The 25,948-nt window shown below is 45.7% G+C and overlaps 1 protein-coding gene across 1 annotated transcript; it reads right to left on the bottom strand.

Annotated features, from left to right (window-relative positions):
- Window positions 1-18,664: 18,664 nt before the first annotated feature.
- ZNF706 (zinc finger protein 706) lies at window positions 18,665-21,587 on the bottom strand. Its single transcript, XM_082014879.1, has 3 exons — window positions 20,832-21,587; window positions 19,521-19,628; window positions 18,665-18,884 (listed from the first exon to the last, which is right to left on the bottom strand). The coding sequence occupies exons 1-2, from the start codon at window positions 20,964-20,966 to the stop codon at window positions 19,533-19,535; spliced, it is 231 nt and encodes a 76-aa protein (XP_081871005.1). The 5' UTR covers window positions 20,967-21,587; the 3' UTR covers window positions 18,665-18,884; window positions 19,521-19,532.
- Window positions 21,588-25,948: the final 4,361 nt, after the last annotated feature.

Genomic DNA, 25,948 nt, shown 5'->3' with positions numbered 1-25,948 from the left:
CCCACGGCCTTCTAGCACATCGTATGGTGCAGAAGCCCCAGCCCCACACAAAAGTGAGGAGTACCACGGGGCGCCAGCCAAAATGCCGCGTCTTGTTCCTAAACGCTGGCGTGCTCCACCAACACTGGGTTTTTGCAGAGCCTGTAATGGGGCCGTGCAAAATGGGCTCTGAGGCAGAAGGAGGACTGTGGAAAAAGGGAAAGTCCTGCCTTAATGCAGAGTCTGGCTGGCAGCACACTGGCTGGGTGGCTGGTTTGCCCCAAGGGTTTGGCTCTGTGCTCTGTAAGCTAGGGGAGGTCCTCCATGGTTTTCAATAGGAAGAGGAGGAGGGATTTCGGCAGCCGAGAAGGAGGGAAAGGGAGAAAGGCAGCACAGGAGAGGGCTGGGGCAGCTCGGGGAGGATCCCTGGCCCAGAAGCTGAACAAAAAAGAGACGAGAAAGAGAAAAACCTGAGCAAGTTATGGGCGAAAAGGCAAGTTTGTCTGAGGGACTGGGGCCTTGAGGGTTTTCACAGCAGAGGAGGGAGTTGGGAAGAAGGAAGGATAAGAAAGGATGCCAAAACGCCAGCCAGCGTAATGCCTCCGACTGCAGCACAATGACACTTGGGGAATTTGGCCAAATCTTAGATTTGCAAGGTCCAGAAAAGGAACTCTCTATTTATTTAGCTTTGGTTAGTAGTAAAGAGCACAAAGCTCCCGGCACCCTGAGAATTAATCTTTCCAGAGTATAATACATCCAGCATTACTAAAAGCAAACATTAAACCAGGAACAAATGAACTCCGCTGAGCCAGCCAGTGAATCAGCCACGAGCGCAATGTCTCCCTGCTCCCGACCGCTGTCTGGGGAGCATGACCTCCAGCCCCTCTAAAGCACAGCAAGCAGCTGGCTCCCATGGGAGGTCTCAGGTGACCATGGGGAGCAGCACAGCCCACGGGAGCCCTTGGAGAGGGCATTACCTCCACTGCACCTTTGGCTAGGTAAAGGAGCAGAGTGATAAGGAAAGAGACGTCAAGCCATGCTTTTTTGTCAAAAACATATTCCCCCTTTTTGGACTGTTGCCATCTCCCAGAGGACACTAAAATTTTCCTTTTGGTTTGGAAGGATCAGCTGGTCTACCCATCTCTCCTGCCAAGCCCCGTATGCCCGGCGAGAGAAGGACATCCTTTGGAGCCCGGAGGCATCCACTGGGCTCAAGCCTTCCGCCGTGCACGGGCAGCTGTCGGCACTCATTTTCGACCATCTCGCAACTCTCTAGAAGCTTCTGGTTTGATTTTTCAAACACTCCAGCAGTTCGTCACACCTTATCGCCAAATTTGCTTTTTCTGCCTTGGGGTTATATGCAAGGAGCTCATCACGAATCAACACTAGCCCTGTGTTGGAAAAACTATGCTTTACACACAGCACCCGAGGATCATTCCTAGTTGCCAGCTACCCAAAGCCCTGCAGGAGGAGAAGCTTGTGATCTGCTGGTCATGACCTTCCTGATTTTTATACCAGTAACATGGGTACCAGCAAATGGGGTCTCTGGTTCAGAGGAGCACCCCTGGTTTAAATCCCCCATGGGCATAAGCCTGGATTAGGTGCTAACGACCACCAACGCTGGCAGGAGCTCTGCTCCTGAGCTGGTGAGGAGGGCAGGGAGAAGCACCGGCATCTGCAGAGACTTTGTGCGTTCCCCTGTTGATGGACCAGCGACTGATTGCATCCTGGTGGTACCACATCTGAGGGGAGAGCAAGACATTAACCATCTGCTCTGTGGTGAAGGCTGGCAAAAGCTTTTGAGCTAGAAAGAGGAAAATGTAGGGTCGGCGGCTGCTCTCATACCCCTACTGACGGCACATTCCCCCCCTGGTTTGGTCAAGAAAGCCTCCATGCATCCTTCCTGCTCCCTGACAGCCGCTCTTGGGTGTTGAATAGATAGTGTGTTTTCAGGGTAAACACAAGGCTTCAGTATTTTCCAGGACTAAATGCCTCCCGACTGACAGCTCTGCTAGTGCTTCTGGGCCCAGCACAACATATGAAGCTTGCAGGGGCTTGACATTATAATCTATCCCAAATCAGGCAAGAAAACCCAGACTTTCCCTCTTCCTGGGATCTGCAGCTTCCTACCATCATCCTTTAGACATCCTCACCTTTGCTCCTGACCTCGTTACGCTCAAACTTAAACCAGGTTCTAATGAAGAAAAGATGAACAATGAAAGAATGGAGTTGTCTCCTCCCTTGAGCTAAAGGACTTGTGTCCCTGCAGGGGGGATCGCATCTCCTCTTGCCGTCGGAGCACGGGAAGGATGCTGGGACCCCGCGTCGCTGGGAAGAATGCCTGCGGGGCTGCCGTTAGAGACTGTATCACAGTAACTGGTTTCCAGAGGCTGAATTTAGGTTTGCGTAGGCAGTAAGTATTTCCCAGCTGTGGGTGTCTGGCATTGCTGCCTTCCCACAGGGTTTCGTATGTGCAGTTAACCCTGCCGCCCCCAAATAACGAGCTCAGCAAGTTCCCCACGTGCAGGTGTGGACGGGGTGCCCAGCCCATGGCCCTGGCACCCCCTTGACGCTGTGGGCACCCAGTTTCACAAGGGCTCGCTCACGGCAGAGGACTCCGGGGCTCCCTCCCCTCCGGGAGGGGACGTCGCTGGGGGGTGCCCGGCTTCTACCCGTCCCCCCACAGCACCTCGTCTCCTTCAGCCCCCCACTCACACCAGTCTCTTGTCAATTCAACCCATCCCTATTTCCCCACTCTCCTACAGGCCAGTCACCCCCTCTCCTTACCTACCACCCCAGTTCTCCCCACTGGTTTGTCCCCTCTCTGCTTTCTTTGCCCTATCATCTCAGCCATTCGCCATCTCCTGCCAACCAGCCTCAGGCTCCTCAAACCTCAGGGTAAGGACTGCGTGGCCAGACACTGTTCCACATGGATGAGCAACCACCAGCACTGTCCTGAGGATGGCCCGAGCACGCGCTGGTCACCAGCAACTGGCTGGTGTCACCTACCCTGGGTTTCAGCCTACCGCTGGGATTGCAGAGCTGCAGTGTCTCCCTGCTTCCGCTGAACTGCAGCTCGGCTGGCACAAAAGCTTTGGAGAAGCTTCAGCCAGACAGCTGAGCAAGATTTAAAAAGTCCTTAAAAAAAACTTTAGAAAGAGAAATAATATTTTTAAATTAATCACATTTTTAAACTACAATTTGTCTGCTTACACATGAAGACAAGGAGTTTGGGTCATGCTCTAACCCTATTCAGACTTCAGGAGTGGGACTGCCCTCACATACCTTGGCTTTCTAAAAGTCAAGTCTTTTCTAAACTAAGTGTCAAAATCAATACAGGACCCAAGCCCCGAGAGGAGACATCTCCCCCACCCCTCCTGAGCCCCACCTTGGGTGGGAAGCAGCACCTTTCAGGAGCGTTATCTTCTCTTGTTTGCCCAGAAGAGCAGCTCGACCCAGGCACTTTGCTTTTCAGCCACTGAAGAAGAAAGCTTTCAAATGGTCCTCACCCCTGGGACCTCCTGTTCCACCTCGGGCACCCCTGGCTGTCCTTGCTCATCCATCCCCTCAGGTCTCAATGCCAGGCTTGCCCAGTTGTGGCAACCCCAATCCATCCACGGGGCTCGACGGCTGCAGGCATTCCCACGAGCCGGCCTTGGGCACGTGTCCCAGCAATGACCACATGTCCCAGCAATGACCACGTGTGGGTGCATGCCAGGGAAGAAATGCAGCTGCGCACGGGTCTGCTCAGCTGCTCTGCAGAAGGGGAGCCTAGGCGTGAGGGCATCATCCTGCCTTCAGGCTGTAAAGCATCCAATCAAGCTTCTTTTAATATATTTTAGTGTAATAATTTTATCACGGTAGAAAATAGGTGCCCAAGAACAAGGAAAAGACAAGGTGCTCACCCTGACCAGCAGTTCTTCGTTGGTTACTGAGCCTTAATTTTATGACTGGAAGTGAAAAGCTGACTCACCCTCCCTGACTACCTTCAGCACTGATGCAGGAGTTTCTGCCTTTGCTCTGGAGCCATGAAAAGTAACAGGTACAATAAGATTACAAAAATCATCCTGAGTAACAAATAGGAAAGAGTTGCTTGGCAGAGGCTAGACGGGAACATTCTGAATTCATTTTAACTACAACAATCACTATCAAATGGCTGGAAGGATGGTAGAAGAGCAGCATTATTACACTGTGCAAAATTTGAGGCAATTTGTTCCTGGAATTTGCTTTGTTTCCCTCAGATTATTGAATTCACCAGATAATACCTGTCTAGAATTCCTCATGCAAAAAAAATAAACAACCCACAAATGAAGGAAAGCAGTAAATCCAACTTGAATGAACATTAAACTCCACCAAGATACAATGTAGAGATGAAGCCATGAAGGCTGGATGCCGCTCCATCCACTCATGGGCAGCGGCAGCCCCACACCGCCGACCACAGGCTCCCACCCAGCGTGCCCTGGTCATCCTGTAGCCATGGGGGTCAGGGCCACTCATGTAGGATTGAGGCTCTCATCTCCATGGATCCATTCCCAAATGGCTTAATTAAAAGAAAAGGAGCAATTCCTTTCCAATCAGGAAAAAGGTAGTTGAAATCAGGAGGCTCTGGATGTCCACCACGAGCTATCCCAGCTGGCAGCTTCACGGGGTGCAGTGCTGGGACACAGAGGACAGAGTCTTTGGTATACTTGGACTCAAAGGTCAGTAGATGTTTACTGTACAAAAGCATGCTGCTTTGCAGCTAGGAGGAGTAGATTTTGCAGATCACGATTAACTCTCCCGGGGATGTGAACGCTGGACGTAACAATTACAGCTGTGGACAGTTTTATCCTCTTTGCCATGAGCAGAAAATGGAAGGACTGCAGAAGGAGACAGTATTACATCCCAAATCTCCTTATTTAATAGTGGAACAAAATGTACTTTTACGCCTGTGCAGTTTGTAGCAGCGAGCTGAGGCTTTCTTCCTCTTACCCCAGGGTGCTTTCATTTGTTCTGCCAGCCCATTCCCTGCCAGTCAAAGGATATACATTATTAATGTACGGACTAAATGCTGTTCTCACTCATCCCTTTGCTCTCAAAAGCACTGCTTACATGAAGAGGACAAGGAGGATTTGGCCAAAATATTTTAATCGTGTCACTCCAATGAATTGGTTTAACACAGATTTAAATGTGAATCTTTTTGTTCTGATTTTTGTGGGTGTTTTAATTACTGAACGGGTTATTGTTTGGCTAATTTAAATCAGCATGGAAGTGGAATACCCTGGTAGCTGCTTGAAGGAGTATCCCTGTATCCCTGTCTGAAACGGCAAGAGATTAAGACTGAAAATATAGCTTTATAAATTGTGATTATAAACAGCTTTGAATTTTTTTTTTTTTTAAAGGGGAAATATATGTGCAGAAAGAGATGTCACCTGCAAAGGAAGTTTGAAATTTTTGAATAATCCTACTCCAACTGAAGTTGCATCAGCACCTAAGGTGTGCTTTTGATAATTCATGGCCCCGTATCAAGGCAGACATGAATTGTATTTATGCAGAGCCACAGTCAAGTTGAGCAAGTCCAGGACCCGGCTGTTCGTGCCCTAAAAGTAACTGTGCTTTGGGAAATACAGGATACAGCAGAACATACATACAAGCAACAGTTTGGGTGACAGTTACAGAGGACTAAGGCACATTAAAGATCCCAACAGGTGGCTAAGTGATGCCACTAAAGATAAAGTTAACGGCTGCAAAACAGAAACCAGCTTCTTACCCTGATGGCCAAAACCCAAGGGCCAGACCCAGCAATTCTGGCTGCTCTGATTCGTTCAGCATTTGAGCTGGGTACATGAGATATCTCACACAGATTTTATATTGCCCGCTCTCACTCTGCACTGTGCCGAGGAGGCGGGCAAGCAGGCTGGGGATTCATTTCCTCTCACACAAGACCTGTCTTTCCAGACAGAAGGACAACAAATGAAAAACTAATGGGATGATGAAGTACGAGAAAGAGAGAGAAGCACTTGGGTTGGGCTGGCAATTCAGCAAAGCCGATCGGCACGGTGTTGGCAGTTCAGGGTTCAGCAGGGGTAAACGCGGAGCGGTAAGCCTTGACCTGGGAACTAATCACATTAAATACATAGCGGTGAAACACACGGAATGCTTTTAAGGAGCTGGCTGGTTTCTCATTCAGAAAGAGGGCTGCTCAGTACCACGGTGGTTTTAAGCGTGGGGAGAGCGGGTCAGGGCTCCTCCCGAGCCCTCTTTTCTGGGGCAACTCTTCACCAGCCGATTCATGGTGCAGTAGAAACCTGCCTGGCCACCGCTGTGCTGGAGATCACCCAGCAAGCAGAGAGAAGGGGCCATCGGGCAGGGGGGACTGTGGGTGTGTTGTCCTGCTCTCCGCTTCGTTTGGGCCCAAGCCTTGCCCTTATCACAGAATCACAGAATCACTAGGTTGGAAAGGACCTTTAAGATCATCAAGTCCAACCATTAATCCAGAACCACCATGTCCCCTAAACCATGTCCTGAAGCGCCACATCCACACGTTTTTTGAACACTTCCAGGGATGGCGACTCCACCACCTCCCTGGGCAGCCTGTTCCAATGCCTGACCACCCTCTCAGTGAAGAAATTTTTCCTAATATCCAATCTAAACCTCCCCTGGCGCAACTTGAGCCCATTTCCTCTCGTCCTATCACTAGTTACTTGGGAGAAGAGACCAACACCCTCATCGCCACAACCCCCTTTCAGGTAGTTGTAGAGAGCGATAAGGTCTCCCCTCAGCCTCCTCTTCTCCAGACTAAACAACCCCAGTTCCCTCAGCCGCTCCTCATAAGACTTGTGCTCCAGACCCTTCACCAGCTTCGTTGCCCTTCTCTGGACACGCTCCAGCACCTCAACATCCTTCTTGTAGTGAGGGGCCCAAAACTGAACACAGTATTCAAGGTGCGGCCTCACCAGTGCCGAGTACAGGGGCACAATCACTTCCCTGCTCCTGCTGGCCACACTATTCCTGATACAGGCCAGGACGCTGTTGGCCTTCTTGGCCACCTGGGCACACTGCCGGCTCATATTCAGCCGGCTGTCAACCAGCACCCCCAGGTCCCTTTCCGCTGGGCTGCTCTCCAGCCACTCCTCCCCAAGCCTGTAGCATTGCATGGGGTTGTTGTGGCCGAAGTGCAGGACCCTGCACTTGGCCTTATTAAACCTCATACAGTTGGCCTCTGCCCATCGATCCAGCCTGTCCAGATCCGTCTGCAGAGCCCTCCTACCCTCCAGCAGATCAACACTCCCACTCAGCTTGGTGTCATCTGCAAACTTACTGAGGGAGCACTCAATTCCCTCATCCAGATCATCTATAAAGATATTGAACAAGACTGGTCCCAGAACCGAGCCCTGGGGAACACCACTCGTGACCGGCCGCCAGCCGGATTTAACGCCATTCACCACAACTCTCTGGGCTCGGCCATCCAGCCAGTTCCTCACCCAGCGAAGAGTAAACCCATCTAAGCCACGAGCCGCCAGTTTCTCCAGGAGAATGCTGTGGGAGACGCTGTCAAAGGCTTTACTAAAGTCCAGGTAGACAACGTCCACTGCCTTTCCCTCATCCACTAGGCGGGTCACCTGGTCATAGAAGGAGATCAGGTTGGTCAAGCAGGACCTGCCTTTCATGAACCCATGCTGGCTGGGCCTGATCCTTTGGCTGTTCTGCAGATGCCCTGTGAGCACTCTCAAAACCAACCGCTCCATAATCTTCCCTGGAACAGAGGTCAGGCTGACAGGCCTGTAGTTCCCAGGATCCTCCTTCCGGCCTTTCTTGTAGACGGGCGTCACATTGGCAAGCCTCTGTCCAGCTGCCTGTCACTAAATAAGGTTTAGGGAAAAGGAGAAGGAGGCATGGCAGAGAGAAATGTGGTCTGAAAAGGATGCCTTTGCATGAATTTGGATGCTAAGGGACAAGGCAGTACATCCTAAATAAAAAAGCTGTAGTCTGAAAAGCAAAGACCTTGCGGAGTAAACCATTAATTCGGTGAAGAAGGAGCAAGAGAGCCCCTCAGCTTCCCGGTGAAGAAAACACAGAGGCAGAGAAAGAGTTGTTTCAGCACCCAGCAGCTGTGACAACTTCTGTCAAAGCAAGGTACCTATTCTGCAGGGGAAAGGCTTGTCAATGTGACCTGAGAAAAAGCACGGTGTGGCTGTGACCAGTGTGCGTTTGGGAAGTGCCAAAGAGCCCTGGCCGCAGAGCTGGAGCCAGCTGTGCCAGATGCTGTTTGAGAGACCCCAGCAGTGGGTGCTGCAAGGGCAGCAATGGGGCACGGGCAGGTGGGGAGGTGCTAGGAAACAGCGAGGACAGAGACCGGGAGGGCAGCGGGAGCAGCCTGGCAGCTGCTGCCGACTTCTGCGATGTATCCGGGTAAAGCAAGAGATTTGAAGGAAGGCAGTGAGGTCTAGAGAGAGTGAGGATGGTACAAAGAGGAGATGAATACAGGAAAGCAACAGATGAGGACAATGATTTTTTGGGCAGCTCTCTGGATGGCCACTCTGTAAGCAAGGAGCCTGGGCAGGCAGCATATGTGAAGGCTGTACAGTAGACGAAGGGATGGTGCACAGAGGAGATGTCAAGGACCTGGACAAAAACATTAAGGCAGGCAGAAGAATCGGCAAGACTCCTACCTTGCACGAACGGATCTAGATTGAGACCCAAACCAAGCCAAGGGTTCACGTACAACCCAAAGGGACAAGATAGTGGTAACAATGGAGAAACGAGCAAGGGGTGAAGAGCCGTGGGCAAAAGGTTCAGAGTTTCCTATCAGCAGTATGGAGCTACAGCGTTTGGCTAGACATTCACATGGAAATGTCAGAGAGAGGGGCTGAGACCGATGCCACACTAAAGAGGCAGATAGAGGAGTTATTGGGAGTAAAAATGGTAGCTGACTCATGTTTCTGAAGAGGAAAGACTTATACAGCTCTCCTAGAAAACTGGCTGGAAATGGGGATGTGGAGTAGTCTGCCATAAGAATGGAGAGACTAGAAAATGGTAGCCATTGGAAGACAAAAAGAATATAAATAACAATGCTGGTTTTGATACAACTTCCTGAATTAAAAGAAGGGCTGTTTCTACACAATATGAACCCACAGATTGGGATCCACCTCTTAAAATAGGTGGGGTTTACTATAGCTTAGGAAAACCAAGAGATGTCTATCTCAAAAATACATGATGTGTCTAGCACTCTGAAATCTAGTAACTAAAAAATTGAACCAAGGGTAACCATTGGGATTATTTGTTTAATGTCTCCGCATACCAATTTGCCTGAAGCATGGCTTGAGACAGACCAGTCTCAATAATGAAGAATCTTGATTTTAAGTTAAATTCTACACCATCTGTTTCATTATAATCCCCTTCCATTCACTCTCCAGGGGGACAGTAACAGCTTTACTTGCTTTAAGGATCTGGACAAGTAACCTTGGGCAGGAGTAACATTTCAATACTTTCTTGTAATCAGTTTTAGCAACTAAGCCAACGAGCTCTTGGTAGAGCTTATACTTGCCTGGGGGGCAGATCCATTTGCAAAGAAATTCTGGGAAGCAGCACTTTTTTTGGCTGTTGAGTTCATAGCTGACCTTTGGTTTATTTGGTGGCACTTTTCAATGTTCCCGTTCCTCTGTTCTAGTCTCCTGTTGAATGGTGAGTGCTTCATTGGGCTTTCCTGTTCATTTCCTCCCATGGAGCTCCCTGGAAATGGAAGGACTTCCCTTTCCTCCCTGCCAGCTCTACAGCGTGTGATCTGCTGGAGTCAAATTCTGGTGAAAACATCCCTCATAAATATCCCTGCTGACAACGAAGTCTCAGCATCAGCTTTGTTTAAGATTCCATACAGTTTTTCCCTTCCTGAGACACCAATTACATACAAGCCTGTTCAAGAGTGCTTGGAGAGATGAGTATCTGGGTAAGGATCAACACAGCATGTGGAGCTCTGGTATAGACATATCCACAGCAAGGAGGAATGGAAGAGGAAAAAAAAAATCACCCAAGCACTTCTCACATTCACTACCACATTATTTAGAGGGATGGTGTGTCGGTACTTGCAAAATATCTGTCACAGGTGCCATACAAAGCACAACCTCTCCAAGATACTGTTAGTTTACTGCCTTTAAATGGACCTTGACCATCATTAGCAATCAATCAATTCTTAGCCAGCCTCAAGTGCTCAAAAGAAAACATTTCCTGTAAGCAAACGTGCAGTGAACCGTTTTTAGTCTCTAACTGGGATCCCACCTCTCCCTCTCCTTCCCTCACACTGGGCAGCTATCAAGGGAAAGCTCTTTGTCTTTGCTGATCTCGTACAGGAAAACAGACTCCCTGCCACTTCCCTGCTTCCAGCCACAAGCTCCCTAGCGCGGGCACCTTGGTTTATCAGACTCTTCCAGGGGCTGACTTCACTCACTTGCCCAGCAAAAGTCAAATGGATCATTTTCTGTTGGGCTGCTGGGTTGATTTGGCTCATGAAAGTGCCCAAAAAGCACTCAACATGGGTGATGCTGGGGCACACAGCTGGGATCAGAGAAGGGGAGAGGGAGGCAGAAGAAGAATCACCTTGTCCCAGGCAGCAAGAGCTAAAAACATCTCTGTTGCCCACAGAGCCATAGCCAAAGCTCTGACACTGAGCAAGTTTGGTGCAAGCATTCAGTATCAGGTGCTTGAGCCTGAATTCTCCTTCCTGACTAAAGACAGACAAGCACTGATGGAAATTTTCTTGTGGTTTGGGCATTTCTCAAGTGTTTGTCTGGTGTCCAGTATCAGGGAAGGATATTCTGCAGCTCTAAACCGCTGCCCTCCCCCATAACCACAGAGAGCGCCTTTCCTCCACCCAGCTGCCTATTTTCACAAATAGGAACAAGATTGCCTTTAAGATATCTCTTATTTACCAGCAAATTTGGCTGCCTTCAGCCAAGGGTTTTAATAGTTCAGGCCTAGGGCCAGCTAAGCACGACTAGTTACGCTGCTCATGTGGCTCCATGAGCCTCATTTCGAGAGGAAGGCAGGCTGGCTTCCGGCGGCAGCAGCCCCAGAAAGCACCTCTGCAGGTGCCAAGTTGTTTTTGTCCCTTCATAGGAGTGAAAGGTGAAGCCTGGCCACCACTGACTAAAAATAGACGGTGCAATCAAGGCAGTATTAGCAGTGAGGAGCTTTACACTGGACAATTTGATTGTTACATAATTGCGCTCCTACTCATTCACCCACCGCAAGTGGGGAAGGTGCAGGCAACACATTAATATTTGGGTCCTGAGAAAATGCCTGGAGCCACAGGGCAAGCAAGAGACACGATTCATTTCAGAAGCATCTAAAAGAGGGCTTTCCAAATTTCTGTCCATGGGGCACTAGTGTCTGTGAGGTCCACAGAGTCATATTGCCCCCACAGTGTTTCCAATTGAAAGGCTTACGATAAAATAGCAGGAGAAATTTTGAGGATCGACAGTGGCTGTATGCCAAAAACATCTTATGACTTTATCAACTACAGTTTGTGAAGTCTGTGTCGGTACAGCACTGTATACGTTTTCTAGGACAGACTATTGCACCTCCTAGACATGCAGAAATTGTCCTCTGATTGATAGAGGTCAATTAAAATGATGCTAGTAACATAAGTGATTTATACATTTTACAAAGGTGTTCAAGCTCACAGCTCTCTGCACATGCACGTGAATATTTAGCAAATGACAAAATTGAGTTCCTACTGACTTCAGTGATGTAGAATTCAATTATTACTTGAGAAAAATACAGGCATCCTTTGTCCGTTTAGAAAGCAGTCCAGAAGCTGAAAAGTCCTTGTTCGCTAGCGGTGGTTACGATCCCAAACAGTGTCACATTCTTTCAGCTGCGTAACAGCTCACGCTTGCAGATGCGTAATAACAAATTCATTGTAGGATTTACTGCAGCAGCAAAAAGCAGCTGTGTACTATTTCTTAACATGGTCCTTAATAAACAGTATTTCTTAGACCTCATTAAGAAAAATATTCTCGTTTTAGCATTGATCTGGTAAGAGCTAATAGTGGCAGTATGCACCAAAGGGTATCTAAGAGTCAAGCAATTTTTTCTAAAATCAAAAATAATCTAAACTTACTTTCTAAATACAAAATTCAGCAAGTAAAATCCAGTCACAAATGTAAATTATTTTTCCCTCCTTTTCTGTGTGGAGAGAAAAGGAAGCTCCAGCACACAGGAGGCTATTCTGGTCAGTTCTCACACCGCACACACCTCACTGAGATACAAAATCTGAATTGTATGTCCTGCAACAACTGAAAGTGCCATCATGTTAAGCATTACTGTAACAGAAAGTGAGTAATGACCGTAAGAAGAATTCTGAATACAAGCAGGACATTATACAAACATTTTAGACTTTTCTTCCCCCAGAAGACATCATTCTTCAATTATTCTTTTGGCTGGAAATAAATGCTCAGCTTTCATCCTTCAAAAGATCCACAAATAATTCAAAATAAAGCAACCATTTTATTGCAAAATATGCAGTGACCATTTACAGTTAAAGAAAACACGTATACCAAAAGAGTTAAAACTATTAGCAAGTAATGGCTACTAGAACTTGAAGGCACATCAAGAATAAGAAGATAAAAATTAAGGCTCACCCTGTTGGCCCAAGAGTATGCCGTGCAGTTAACATGCATGTGTTTTCCAGATGTACTTTCACTTTGCAAAGCTCCATATAAGACACAAAGGCAGCTTGGGTATTGCCCTGTTATCGGTAAACAAAAAGCGAAGACAACAGACACAATATACTCCTGTGAGGGGTCGGGTGGCATCGGCATCCATAGGAAAAGAACAGACAGCAATGATTAAAGTTTAGGGACAATCTTGAAAACCAGAGGAAGAAATGGTCAGAATGATGTCTGGCGAAAAGTCACTCAAGCATTTACTCCAATTAGTGCAATACAGTTTTATATACAGCATAACAGCTATTGCACATTCAGGAGATGTATCAGGCCAGCCTAGTCTGTAGCATCTTTCTCACTGCCAACGTGTGGGTAAGTAAATACTTAGCACAGCTCCAACTTTAATGAGAAAGTCTGCAGCTCTGGCACATTTTGGGACCATGAACTGATCAGGATGGGGTGTATATATAGCTTCTGATAGCTTCATGGTGGGCAAACTGTGCAAAAAAACCCCAACCAAAAACCTAAAACAGATTTTCAAAGAGTTGGTCTCAGTGTTGTGCAGCATGTTGTAAATGTAAGAGCTAGTGTGGATCCTGAGAGACAGACAGGTGACTGGGTTTTAAATAGCTCAAAAGTCAATAAGGTAACATCTTCATTAGCAGAGTCAAAAAAACAGCTGAGGTTCTAAAAGGCAGATACAAAGCATATAAACATCTAGGGAAAGATAAAGTTAAGTATAGATACATTACTTGATGAGGAAGGAGAGAAAATGAACAGTAAGATTTACAATTAAGTAATAAACAGCACTTTGACTTCAGTCAAAAGTTAACTAAACAAAGCATGCTAAGAAGTTGAATGAGTAAATTGAAGTATTCAAAGGACTTTGATGCTATTCAGGTTGGCAACAGCTCTTTACTCTTATCCTAGGATGCTCCAGCAAGCAGCCACGTCAGTGTGGACCTTGAGTGTTGCTCTTTTGAGAACTCACAGAGCACAGAAGAGTCCAAGAGAGCAGTGGCACAAGCACAAGGAATTTAAAACACAACAGGGGACTCTCTCAGTCAACCTAAATCTGGCAAAATGCTGGAATAATTTTTGTGAAATCCTATTTGTAAACGCATATGGAGAAGTAACCCAGCAACAGCCAGCCGACATGGATTTGTCAGGAACAAAGTATGCCATACCCCACTACCATCTATCTCCTTCTTCGTGACAACTGGCCTGGTGGCCACAGGCACACAGGATCTCAAATCTCTGTATGGCTGTAAAGGCCTTGTCATTCTGCGAAGTCCTCCCAGGTGAAATGGGGGACTCCAATCCATACCAACCAGAAGGAGAATCACAGCAGTACAAAATGCTCTCAAAAGAGTAGTTTCCAAAGGCTTACTGGGAACCTGGGAAGATACTCAAGCAGGGTCCTGCAAGGCTTTGCCTGGGATCTATCCCATTCAGCGTGTTCATGACCAACTCAGATTATAGAGTAAAAGACTTCCCTATGATACCATACTTGATGAACTGCAAACAGCAAAGGAGACATGACTGGATTGGTGGTATCTTGATAGATTTGGTCTGAAATCCATTAGAGACAGGTATGCAGACACCAAATAGGCACAAAATGTTAAGATTATTAGTGTGGACAGCAGTGGTACCAAAATGTATCTGGGATATTTGCAGACCAGGAACTGAATGCAAGTCAATGTGATGCCGTTGCAAAAAGGCAAGTATCATTCCAGTGCGCATTAAGAGTACTAATGTATGCAAGTGCTGGAAGGCAATTGTTCTAGCTACTCTGCACTAGCCTCAGCCAGCACTTTGGGTCACATTTTGGACTGTACAATTTAAGTGCACAGTCAAACTGGAGAGGATCCAGAGAAGAGCACCGACAACTGCTAGACTTAGAAGGTGTGACCTATGAAGAGTGATTAACTAGGTTTACTTGAAAGAGAAGACTAGAAGGAGAGCATGACAGCAGCGTTCAAATGAGGGCACTATTCATCACATCTATTGCCAATAAGAACAATAAGTAATTGAACTTAATTTGCAGGGATAAACTCTTGCTGTGATAACTCTCTAGTTGTACGGTTCAACAGTGGTACACGCTGCTTACAAGGTCGTGGGATCCCTTTTGTTGGAAGCTTTCAAGAACAAGTTAGAGAAACACTTGTTAGTTACAGTCTTGGCAGATTTGATCCAATCTCAGAGCAAGGAGTTGGACCAGATAACTTTTTCAGATTTCCCTTAGTCCTTGCTTCACTGAAAGATCTCCAGCATCTAGTGAAGTTTTGCACACTGTTTGCCATTTTGTAACATCTATGAACAGGGAACACACAAGTATGCTTTCCATGCCATCAAAGTGCTGTATGGAACTTAACTTTATGTATTTAATGGTCGGTCTTTTTCAGAAAGCTGTGCCCTATTTCCTAAAAAACTTGAGACACTGCTTGAAGAGATTCCTGTTGGATACTAGTGCTGGGACAACTACAGATTCCTTCTTTCCCAGAACCCCTCCATGCTAAAAGCCATGTAAGGGAATTGTAAAAAATTTGAAAGCTATCAAGATAACAACTCCCTCAGTTGAGTCTCTATTGTGCCTTATCTGTATAAACATTGTAATACAATAGACAATGCATTAAAAAAATTCCAAATAATTTTCAAAATGGCTAACAAAATCCCACGGACAGAACTTTACACCCTCCCAATGTCTGGACCAGCACAACATCACTGATGATGCTGAAGAATATGGAAAATCACACACTGAATACCAGTTCAAAGCTGAGTTTTGGGCTGAATTCAAAGTCCACTGCAAAACCTGTAAGGTTCTAAACAGGTAAATCAAAGGCCACAAAAATAAACACAGCAGAAGGGGGCTGAGTAGAAACACACGCTGACCTTTATTTTGCTTATGGATTTGGCAGGACAAACTGAGTCGGGAAGACCACGCTTCTAGTAAAGCCAAATACTCCCTGACTTGTTTCTGAGAAATTGGGAAACAAAACAGACCTCAAGCCTATCAGTATTAGACGATAAAAGAAATTCCATCTATTAGCTCTCCTTATCAAGATGGGAAAACAGTTCAATATAGTTTACAGAAATGCTACAAATTCCTTCATTACTATGTGGTTTGCAAACAGCCCGTGGTCATTAGCTCTACTTGAGCTGAAGCGTTTTCAGCTCAACAGCAAATAACCAAAAGGGATAGTCTCCAGGGACATTTCAATAGCACTGCATAAAGCCAACTCCTTCCTTAAGGCTACATAGCAACTGTCTTCAATTTCTATTTCAGATTTTTCACACAGCTTTTTGATAGCAAGAAATCAGAAACCCTTAGTGATAGGTAGAGATACAGAAACTAGTCTAAGTGAGTCTTTCTTAACACAAATTGCAAAACTGTTCTTGATTACTCAGCAGTTCCCGAGACAGCCTCATCATAATCACGCATGCTAACTTTTATTCTGGGCTCTAAAGTGAGACCTTTTTTCGTAACATTTTAAGTCCTGCTTAAAATGTGATTTCAGATGCCACTTAAATAGATTCCCAGAAGAGATGTAGGCTTCTGAAAATCCAAAATCACTTTTTAAAGTTGCTCCACAAGTATCTGACTGCTGATGCCCATACTGACAACATAAGAATCCTTTGCCTAAATGCTGTCCCTGCACAAAGATGAACCTTTCTCAAGGGAACATGTGAAACTTTCTATGACTATTTTTCTTTCTTTTAAAGTTTGACAGCTTCAAGTTCCAGGACTGCCCACAGCCAGGAAATTAACTTTGTAAGTGCGGTAATACTTGTTTTTAAAAGCAGGCAGGAAATATGACATTTTACATTTTATTTTTTTAATTCTCTTTAATCAGACACATTACAACGCACAACTGTGTCTTTAGCCGGGTAACAGGGTGCCATCCTTCAGATCAGGAACAGATGATGGAGAACACCTAGTCCTTCCTCTGACCTTTTAGGTAACGAGGAGTATTGCAGATATTCTAAATGAGGACGATTACTACGTAGTATAGCATTCCTCTAGACTTATAAAGCCTTTATAACAATTCAGTCATAGCTTCCATTTATTTCTGTAATTGAGATTGCAGCTACTGCAGCTAGGCATCTTAGTGAACTGAAGATCACCCTTGCCTTCCAATACATAAAAAACCCATCACTTCATAGGGTATTTTCAACTTGAGCATCATAAAGTTTTGAAAATACAATTCTAACTGAAGTTAACCATCCCACTAGTGATGCAGCTTTTCCAGTGCTCGTTAAGAGAGATTGTTTATGAAACAAAATCTTTTTATTTAATGCTACACAATCCGAACTGAAGGAATAGAACATATACTTCACCTCAAGACCAAGCTATAGGGATACATCCCAGAACATTTTCCAAAGTAAAACCAGATTACCAAATACCAATCAGTGCAAGAAACATCTTTATCCATTTGCACTCAGCGTATTTTTAAACAAACTACAGCATCAGAACATTTAAGTACCTCTCCCCCATACAGCACAAAGGTCAAGAACAGATTTCTTGCCTTGTGGGAGCCAGTTTGTCAGGATATACGTATTGATAACATTAAAGAAAAATAAATGAAGCGTTACATTCTGATGTCAGGTGTACAAGTGCAGTAGTGGATTACTCTGAGGAGAACAACATTATCTATAAAAGTTAAGTGGTATACAGGTTATCCTGGAGTGACTATAATACAGAGAAACTTTATGCCAAAGTAAGTATTTACAGAGATACTGTCACAGCAAAGAGGACAGGAAGCTAGTCTCACAGAAGTAGTTCAATAAAGAGCAAATGAGTGGACAAAGACAAAGGCTTTGACTTTATATAATAAAATACCAAGTGCATTCTTTTAAGTGAATGAGTCTTTGAGACTATGGTCCTAGATTTCAGGAAGCCATTTGAAGGTCAGATGTACAGTCCTACTGTGTGGCAAGGGTTACTTGGAATGCCAGGATTTTTTACATCCCTTGTAACCTCAGTAAACCACAGCAATTCTAGCATTGCTTCTTACTGCAAGGTCAACACTTTAAGCCCCCTCCAAATGTCAAAGATCAGATTTTGTATAGCAGACCTAGCACAATTCAGATGTTTCTCCACTACTTCTGTGCTGTACATCTGGGATTAGAACTGAGCCTGGAACACTTTAAGGGTAATTATGTTTAGCTGCTCACATGTTCTTGGCCAGAGAGTTATTATCCAGCTTTTTCTTGTCAATTCAACTTTAATCACATCCGATTTCTTGAAGTAGCCATATTACTTTAGTTACTTTGGCTCTTTTCCAACAGGCTTATTTTAAGCTGGTTGTGAAGAAAGGTTATTAATGGCGGGCTATTTTGCATATTTCTCGAGGAGCTGCTACTGAAATAACCAGACACATTTGAGGGGGAACACGTGTGGTTGACTGCTCAAAATATCACTAAAAATCTTTTCAAATCAATTTTTCTACTAAGAGTTGCTTTAACCTAACACTATGAGCATTTTTCAAGCCAGCATACCCATCAGCAGTCAATCCTGCCACCGTTCAGCTTCCTCAGCCATTTAGGAAATATAAAGGATAACAAGCGTAACAAGAGTCTCTCCAGTGCATGACTTCAAGGAACATGATCCCTCACAGTGAAGGAATCCCATCTGAAATGGCTTGCAGTATTAGACTCCAATACACAGGACAAAAATATAGAAGGGAGTCTCACAATTCTCATGCAGCTTCTAGGGAGTCTGCTGCGCCTTGAGCCAACAAGTAGTGACTGGGTTCAAGCAGGCAGCACACTGAACAGTAAATCTGAGCAGCTTCCCTTTTCACTTAAGATTAATTTACTGTAATGTACATTACTTTCAGTGGAATGATACTGCTCATGTTTTGGCAGGATGGGGAAAATTCCACTTTGTCTTTATTATTTTATAAGGCAGATAATGCAGAAAGTTGAAACAGAACTTCTACAAGGATTTAATCTGTGATATTGTAAAATCAAAGTACTACTTTATTAAATGAGTTATTTTACACAATATGAACATCAATATAATTACAATTGTAAAAAATTTTTTATAACAAGTATGGACTGATTTTTCAGGATTTCCAAATAGGGCACAACTGTACATTTACACAGAATTGTCTTTGCATGAAGCCCAAGAGGGAACAGCATAAAAATATGAATGTTTCTGTAGCCCCTTCATTTTTGCTGATCAACAGTTTTAGAAAAGCAGCTGCAGGTTTGTTATGTAAGGTCTGACAGTAGTGGAGTCAATAGGTGCCATGATTTCACCTATAAAAAACAAGAATAACTCAGTTAAGCTGAACCGTTACACAATGCTGTTTGCCTTGTGTGAATGAAATACTGTAATACTGCTTTTTACCTCATTTCAGCCTTTTATTACAACCACTTCCAGTTACAGCCTAACAACTGGCTATTGGGAAGTCTCTTCTATAGTTAACACAGAGGTTAAGTTTTGTATTTGAATGCTGAAAAATCTGCATTCACTCACATAGCTTCAGGAACAAAAAGGCTCAATTGTTGGAAATACACTAAACAACTATTTCCATTACATGCTTTGTAGCAGACAGACTGTATTTATTATATGTATTTTGTTCAAAGCAAAACTAACATTTCAAAGCAAGAACTAATAATAAAGTATTCCTACAACTCTAAGGATGACCATGTGAAATAACATTCATCCCTTTTAAAACCACCTTCATGCACAGTGAAATGCCACAGCCATTTCATGTATCTAAGTACTGGCTTGATTCTCTTCTGTAACAGTTCAGGGGTATAACTTTAACCTATAGTTAATTTTCACATTAAAGGAAATGAAGCAAGTGTTATGTCCCAGTTGGTGGTGCTAAAAAAACGGATTCATAATACACCTTTCTCAGACAATCGTTTAAAAGTTAAGGTAACGACCTGAAGACAACTTTACGCCTGAACATCAGCCAATTCTGGAGGAAGTGGAGTCTTAGGATGCTTGCTTTCAAAGTGCTGTTTGAAGGTCTTGGGATCCGGCATTTGTGTCTGATTAAAGAGAGACATTTATCTTTATGCACAGTACAAGAGTTAATAATACCACAAAACCTGTTCCCCTCTAAGTTTTATTTTCTTTTTCCTGAAGCAAACTGACTCCTCAACAACATTGCTCTAGTGACAGAAGCACCACTAATTTAGCCGCAGATTAAGAGAGAGTATTTAACCTTAGATTTTCAGAGAGGAGCTTTTAAGCACTACTATCACACTGTTTTGGCGTGTTCATCAACAGTGTTATTCTTGCTAGAAATCTCCCTGCAGGTCTTATACTTCACATGCTCGTTTGGTGGAAAACGTACCTCCTTACCATTTTCTTTTTCGACACTCAAAAGATAAATGTTTATCCTTTTCAGAATCAAATCTTTATGAAAGCTATTTCTTTTGTTTATCAATAGGCCAAAGAGTTATGTGTCATAGACTGATTCTCTACTTGGCACAAGCTATCTCAGATCATTGCTACTACACAGTTGCAGGTATCAACTGCCCAAAGCAATTGCTGCTACAGCCTGATTTCACAAGACGATGAGCTGGTTACAAGTACTTAAGTGAGCAGCCCTGAATTCAGAATCTTATTTAAGACATTCAAAGTGACAAATTTATTCTGGGACCGACCATTTAAGTGAAAATGGCAAGTTTATCCTTCAGCTCCAAAACGAGCACATTCAGGAAAACCAGCCAGAAGGAAACTATAATCTGATTAGCACTCACATTTCTGTTCTCTTGTCAAGTAATTTATTCCAGTAGACATTACTGTGTATCAAACTTGCACTAAAGCTTTTTGGCACCACCACTTTGCCTCTCTACATTAACATCAATAACCAGTGATGCTAAGAAGGGCCAAGTTAATCACAAAGAAAAGAACTTCCTGTTTAATCTCCAGATGGAAACATATCTCACACTTCTTACATTTTATATGTCATACTAACAGCACATGAGGATCTACTACAATGCAAAAGGCAAGATAACCACCCAAAACAGATCTGTACTTGACCACTCAGATTTTCTCATATCTCAGTTATCAGTACAGCTGAGTAACCTATAAGCAAGTCACATAACATGCAAATGCTTACAGCAATAAGCTAGACAGCCACTTTAGTAGTATTTCAGTTCCCACTATATAATCCCCTAAAAATTCTGCTCTAGGCTGGAAGACAGACCTGCCTACAATAATATTTTGTCTTCAGTTCCTCTTACCCTACAGACAGTGCAGGTATATATCAAGGCAGCCTTGGCTGCAGCCTTCTGATCATGTCCTTGTTTCTTTTTTTGCTCAGCTTGCTTTTTGGCATTTTTCTGCTGCGACTGGATCTTCTGCTGTCCACGAGCCATATCTACAAACAAAAAGAAGACATTTAGTCTACGAATGTGAGAAACTACTACTGCTAGCTGACTCAGAAGCTATAACCATGAGCATAATGCAGTCATGCTCTGTCCGTAAGGTCTGCAACTCCCATAACTCTCATACAACAGACATCTGTTGAAACTCTTCACTATGTAAAGACTCTCTGGTTTTAGCATCATTCTTAAAATACGTACCAGAATTACTAGGCTGTTCCAAGGTTTCTTCCTCTACAAAGTTTCAAGGCCTACTTTTGAGAAGTGCTTTCAATAGTCAGAATAATTAAAGTTTCCTTTACAGTTAACAGAAACTTATTGTCTATTTCCACAGGTACCATAAAATTTAGGTGGGTTTGTTTTTTTTGTTTGAGGCTTTTTTTTTTAAACTTAAGACTCAACCTTTATTTCTGGAACTTGAAACGGGCTCCAAGAAAGGCAGACCAAAGTATTATCCAAGCTGTATTACTGTCTTCTGCTGTATGTGCTTGTGAGCTGCTTCAGAGTTGGGAACACCAAGAACAATAGGTCATCCCTCTTTATTCAAGGCTGTTTTTACCCGTAGCTATTCTTTTTCATTCTCAGCCAACTTTACATGCATACATACTTCTTAAAAACAAGTAAAATTACCCCCACCAGAAGCCATTACTCTATATAACACAGAGGCATAAAGGACACAAACACTATTGCCATACGCCGTTAGAAGGTGCACAAGAAACGAGATACAAAAATCACATTTCAGGGAGCAGCAAAACAGTGTACTTTACAACAGCAATGCTCCACCCGTATATAGCCCACTAGGACACCCAGTTAAGCTCGCACCCCACCTCCAGAGCAGGCACCAGGCAGGATTTGGGTGCACCAACAGAGCAGGCTTCAGAGTGTGGTTATACAACCCAGCAGCCCACTTGCCGCTATTATCTCTCTCACAATCCCTCACGGCCCACGCACAATCCAGTTGCGCGGCTCTCACAGAAACACAAAACTTACTATACAAGCACAGGACAGCTAGTGAAGTTCATTGTTTTCAGGACAACTAGTAAAGTCTAATGTTCCCAGGAGGCTGGTTGGTCACTGCCCCTTCTATGCAACCTGGGAATTTGCTATGAGTTTGGTACTCATGAGATACACTGCATGGCTACAACAGGGTTGCCATACAGTCTTTCCCACAAGGGCAGCCAGCCTTCCACTCCAAGAGGGAGAAGAACCTATGCAAACACTGACTGACCTCCAGTAAAGATGTGTGAAAAGCCCTTAAAACCCTTATGAAAATGAAGTTTCTATGAAATACCAACTACAACTGGAAATTCACTACTATTGCAGGAATTTCTGGGAGTGTAGCATCACAGTGCTTTAACACTGAGCAAAAAGATGGTCCCAAGACCCAAAAGAGCTCTTGTGGACTGAGAGGCACCTTTCAGGCCCCAGTCCAGTTCTTTCATGGTATATAACACCACCTCATAACCCTTTGCAGGAGTATTACACTACCTCTTCACTGTTCCCTCCTCTTCCTCCATCAGTTTCTCTAAAGAAGAATTTAAAAGTCCATGACTAACAAAATGGAACACAAGAAAACACAAATTCTATTAACAAGCATGAAGAAATACAGGTGTCAACAACAGTTTCCATAAGGTACAGCACTGAATGTTAACAAGACTAAAAATACCAGTCTATGTTCCACTGCATGTCACAGTTACTCCCAAACATCCCAACCAGGGCCTCACACTGTTTATATACAGCATGGCTCAAGGAGAACACTCAATATCCGTTAAAAAAAAAGATATGGCCAATAGTTTTGTATACAGTAAAAGAAACTGTAGGTTTTATTTCAGTTCCATTTTACCAGCAGTACAGTAATCCTCCAGAAGTCAAGAGGCTCCTGAGAGAAAATACTCAGGTAAGGATTTTATTTTCATGAAGTGTTTGAATATTACTTTGTATTTTAGTCCCTTGATAAGAGCCTGTTAAACAGTACCTTGCGACAGCCAACCACACAGAGCTTGTATGTACTTGGCAGCTGCTGGTTTTAGACACAAACAAAAACATCTGCTTAAAAGTATCAGCCTCCACATGACACTCAATACCAAAAATCCAAAAGTTTAAATACTGCAAATTATGCTAATGCAGTTGAAACACACAGAGCAACTACTCAATTACTGAGAAATTAGGATTATTTAGACCACCAGTATGTTAAGAAAGTGACAAAAACAACCCAAAAGCTCATTTAAAAGAGTGGTGAGTTCATCTACAAGGTTATATCTGTATTTCAGTTGCACAACACAGATAAGTGTTGTTTTCCTTATCAGGCAACACCCTCAGACAGTCCAGCAAACCAGCCTGCTGTTTTGAAATAAAAATGCGCGAGCACATTAGGAAGCCTAACATGACAGAAAAATTCGCTTCCAAATCACAACAGCCACAGCACAGACGTTACAGGGCAGCGAGGCTGCAGCTTGCAGGACGTTAATGCCTCACGCAGGGTCGTTTCCTTGTAAGTAACCAGAACCTGAGCAGAGAGTTTCAAGTTCTAAAACCGGACACCGACAGCTGCTTCCGCTGTCACTTCCAGAAACAAACAGCAGCTCGACACACTCTGGCTTGCCCGGCCAGGCGGCGAAAGGAGCAGCAGCAAGCTCGGCCTTCGCCCGCCGTCACTGTGAGGGAAGCCCGCTGACTGGGCCCAGCCTGAGGCGCGAAGAGGCAAAGGGAGGCGGCGACCCCGCGGGAAGGGCCTGGTGGGGCGGGGGGCGGCCGCGGCCCGGCCAGCCCCACCACGTGCCCCGCGGGGAAAGGCCGAGGAAGGAAGCGGGCCCCAGCGCGGAGCCCCGCCGCGGGGAGGCGGCCCGCGGCAGGCCGGGAGCGGAGCGCGCCTCGCTGCCGGGCCGCCCCCTTCTCCCCGGGGCGGGCCCGCTCCGCCGCGCCACGGCCGGGCCCACTCCCCTACACGCCCCGCCACCCCCGCCCTGCAGCCAGCGCGGCCCCCCTTCCCCCCCCGCCGCGCGAGGGGCCGGCGCCGCCGCTCACCCGGCCTGGGAGTCCGGCCTGGGCGGCCCTGGCGAGCGGGTGGAGAAGGCTCCGCGCGGCCCCGCAGCAGCCGCCGCCGCCGCCGCCTGCCCGACAGGAGGAGGAGAAGGAGGAGGAGCGAGGGGTCCGCCAGCACTGCGCATGCGCAGCCCCGCCCCGGCGCCCGCGCTGCCTGGCCCTGCCGCCGCGCGACCGGACCCCGCCGACCAATGGCGGCGGACGCCCGTTACATAAGGCGGGGGGCGGGGGTGGGGCACACGGCGCGGCGGCCGCGGTGACCGGGACGGGGGTGGGGTGGCGTGGCGTGATGTGGGATTCGCGCTCCGGCGCGCGCTGCCCGCCCCACTGTGAGGAGGCGGTGGGAGCGCCGGGGAGGGCTCGACCCGGGGAGCCTGCCTCGGCCCGGAGGCGGCTGCGCCGACTTTGGGGTACGCCGTGCGGGCCAAGGTCCTGGCACCGTCCGGCCTTGCCAGAGATCTGGTTCTCGGAGAAAGGGGACAGCCGGGACAGCGCTACGGTCGGAGATCGCAGCCTGGCCCTGACCACTTGGTTCCTGGGGGTTGTGGCTCCATTTGAGCCCTGGGACGCTGCAGGCAGATTCCTAATGAAGTCTGATTTCTGCTGCCGGCGTGCCGGGCTGCGGGCAGCACCGCACCGCAGCGCCGGGGGGACTGCAGTAGGCGACTACCCCCGGACCATCGGCTCTTCCCGGCAAGCCCTGCTCTCCGCCACATTCCTCTGTACTTGGCATGCAGACGCAGCCTAAAAATAGTCACTGTTCCTCCTCAGTGGGATTCGGAAAAATGCCTCTGAAGGGGCTGGAGATGAGGCCAGGCAGGGATCCTGGGGAGGATGAAATCGTATTCAGGTGGCGGTTCAGGCAGAAGGCCCACGCGGAGGCTAGAAGGGTCAAATGAATTGAAAGCAGAAGGAAACGGCCTAAGATGACATAAGCAGAATTTGTTTCTAGTTGAAAGTGTGCTAGGTCTTGTTTTGGTGTTTAAGGCAAGGACCGCAGAGGAAGTAGCTTGCAGGGCTGTATTCACAGCCCAAGCAATCTGAAAGGCATTAGTTAGATCAGGAATTAGATCTGAAAGGCATGAGTAGAGATGCAGGCAGGCCTTGTAAAGATGGGGAAAGGAGCATTTTTATCTTCTGTCGACATCTTCATATATCCCAAAGGAAGGCTGAATGTCTGTGCCTTCTCAGATGATACACCTGTTAGGAAAAGGAGAAATTGAGGCAATATCTCTGCACAGACATGACATTCTGCCATTCTTTGAGCAACTGTAGCTTTAAAATAAGCCTGGAGTCTTGAACAGTTCTGTGTCTGGGGCAAAACAGCAAACATAATACACTTACTAGAGGAATTACTAGATGTTGGCTTGGCATTTTACAGGGGCACAGGCTTGAGGACTCTAATGTTCCCTTCTGATGTGAGAGTGAGGAAAAGCAACACAAAACCCCAAAACAGTACAGTGAATGATTTGGGCCATCATTATGAGTCATTGATAGCAGTTACAAGGGAGCTGTGTAGCAGATTTCTGACACTTAAGTCACTGGAAGTAGGTCTGGATGTGACAACATCTAAAACAGTCAAACATAAGCCTATGGTAAAAAATGAAGTTATATTTTTCCTGACATTCCTGTTTAAAATGATGTTTTCCACATTAAACTGAGCACTGAAAATGCTTACACCTGGGCAGTGTAATCCCCACTGCATTAAAATAATCTTGGTAGATTCTGAACTTTATGGAAATAGGCAAGTATAAAAACCACCAAAAGTGCATGTGCGTGTGCTTGTGGGGCGATAGGGAGAGGTGGGCATTTTGGGTTCTGTGCTTGGAAGCAGATGGCTTTCAGAATGAGGTTTCGCTTTGATTGGAGAGAAGACTGTTGAGTGAAAAAGTAGCCTCTTTCCTGGCTCATGCTATTTTAGGAAGACTGCTGGC

The sequence above is a fragment of the Phaethon aethereus genome, assembly GCF_964289735.1.
Source record: "Phaethon aethereus genome assembly, chromosome: 2".
NCBI classification, from domain to species: Eukaryota; Metazoa; Chordata; class Aves; order Phaethontiformes; family Phaethontidae; genus Phaethon; species Phaethon aethereus.
Note: the sequence above shows the minus strand (reverse complement) of the source record. Positions and strands in the feature narration are given on the sequence as shown.

Coding starts and splice junctions, on each gene's coding strand:
- ZNF706 (XM_082014879.1), bottom strand. CDS start 20,966: ATGGCTCGTGGACAGCAGAAGATCCAGTCGCAGCAGAAAAATGCCAAA. Junction 19,629..20,831: donor ATACCTGCACTGTCTGTAGG/GTAAGAGGAACT, acceptor CTCTTTAATCAG/ACACAAATGCCGGATCCCAA.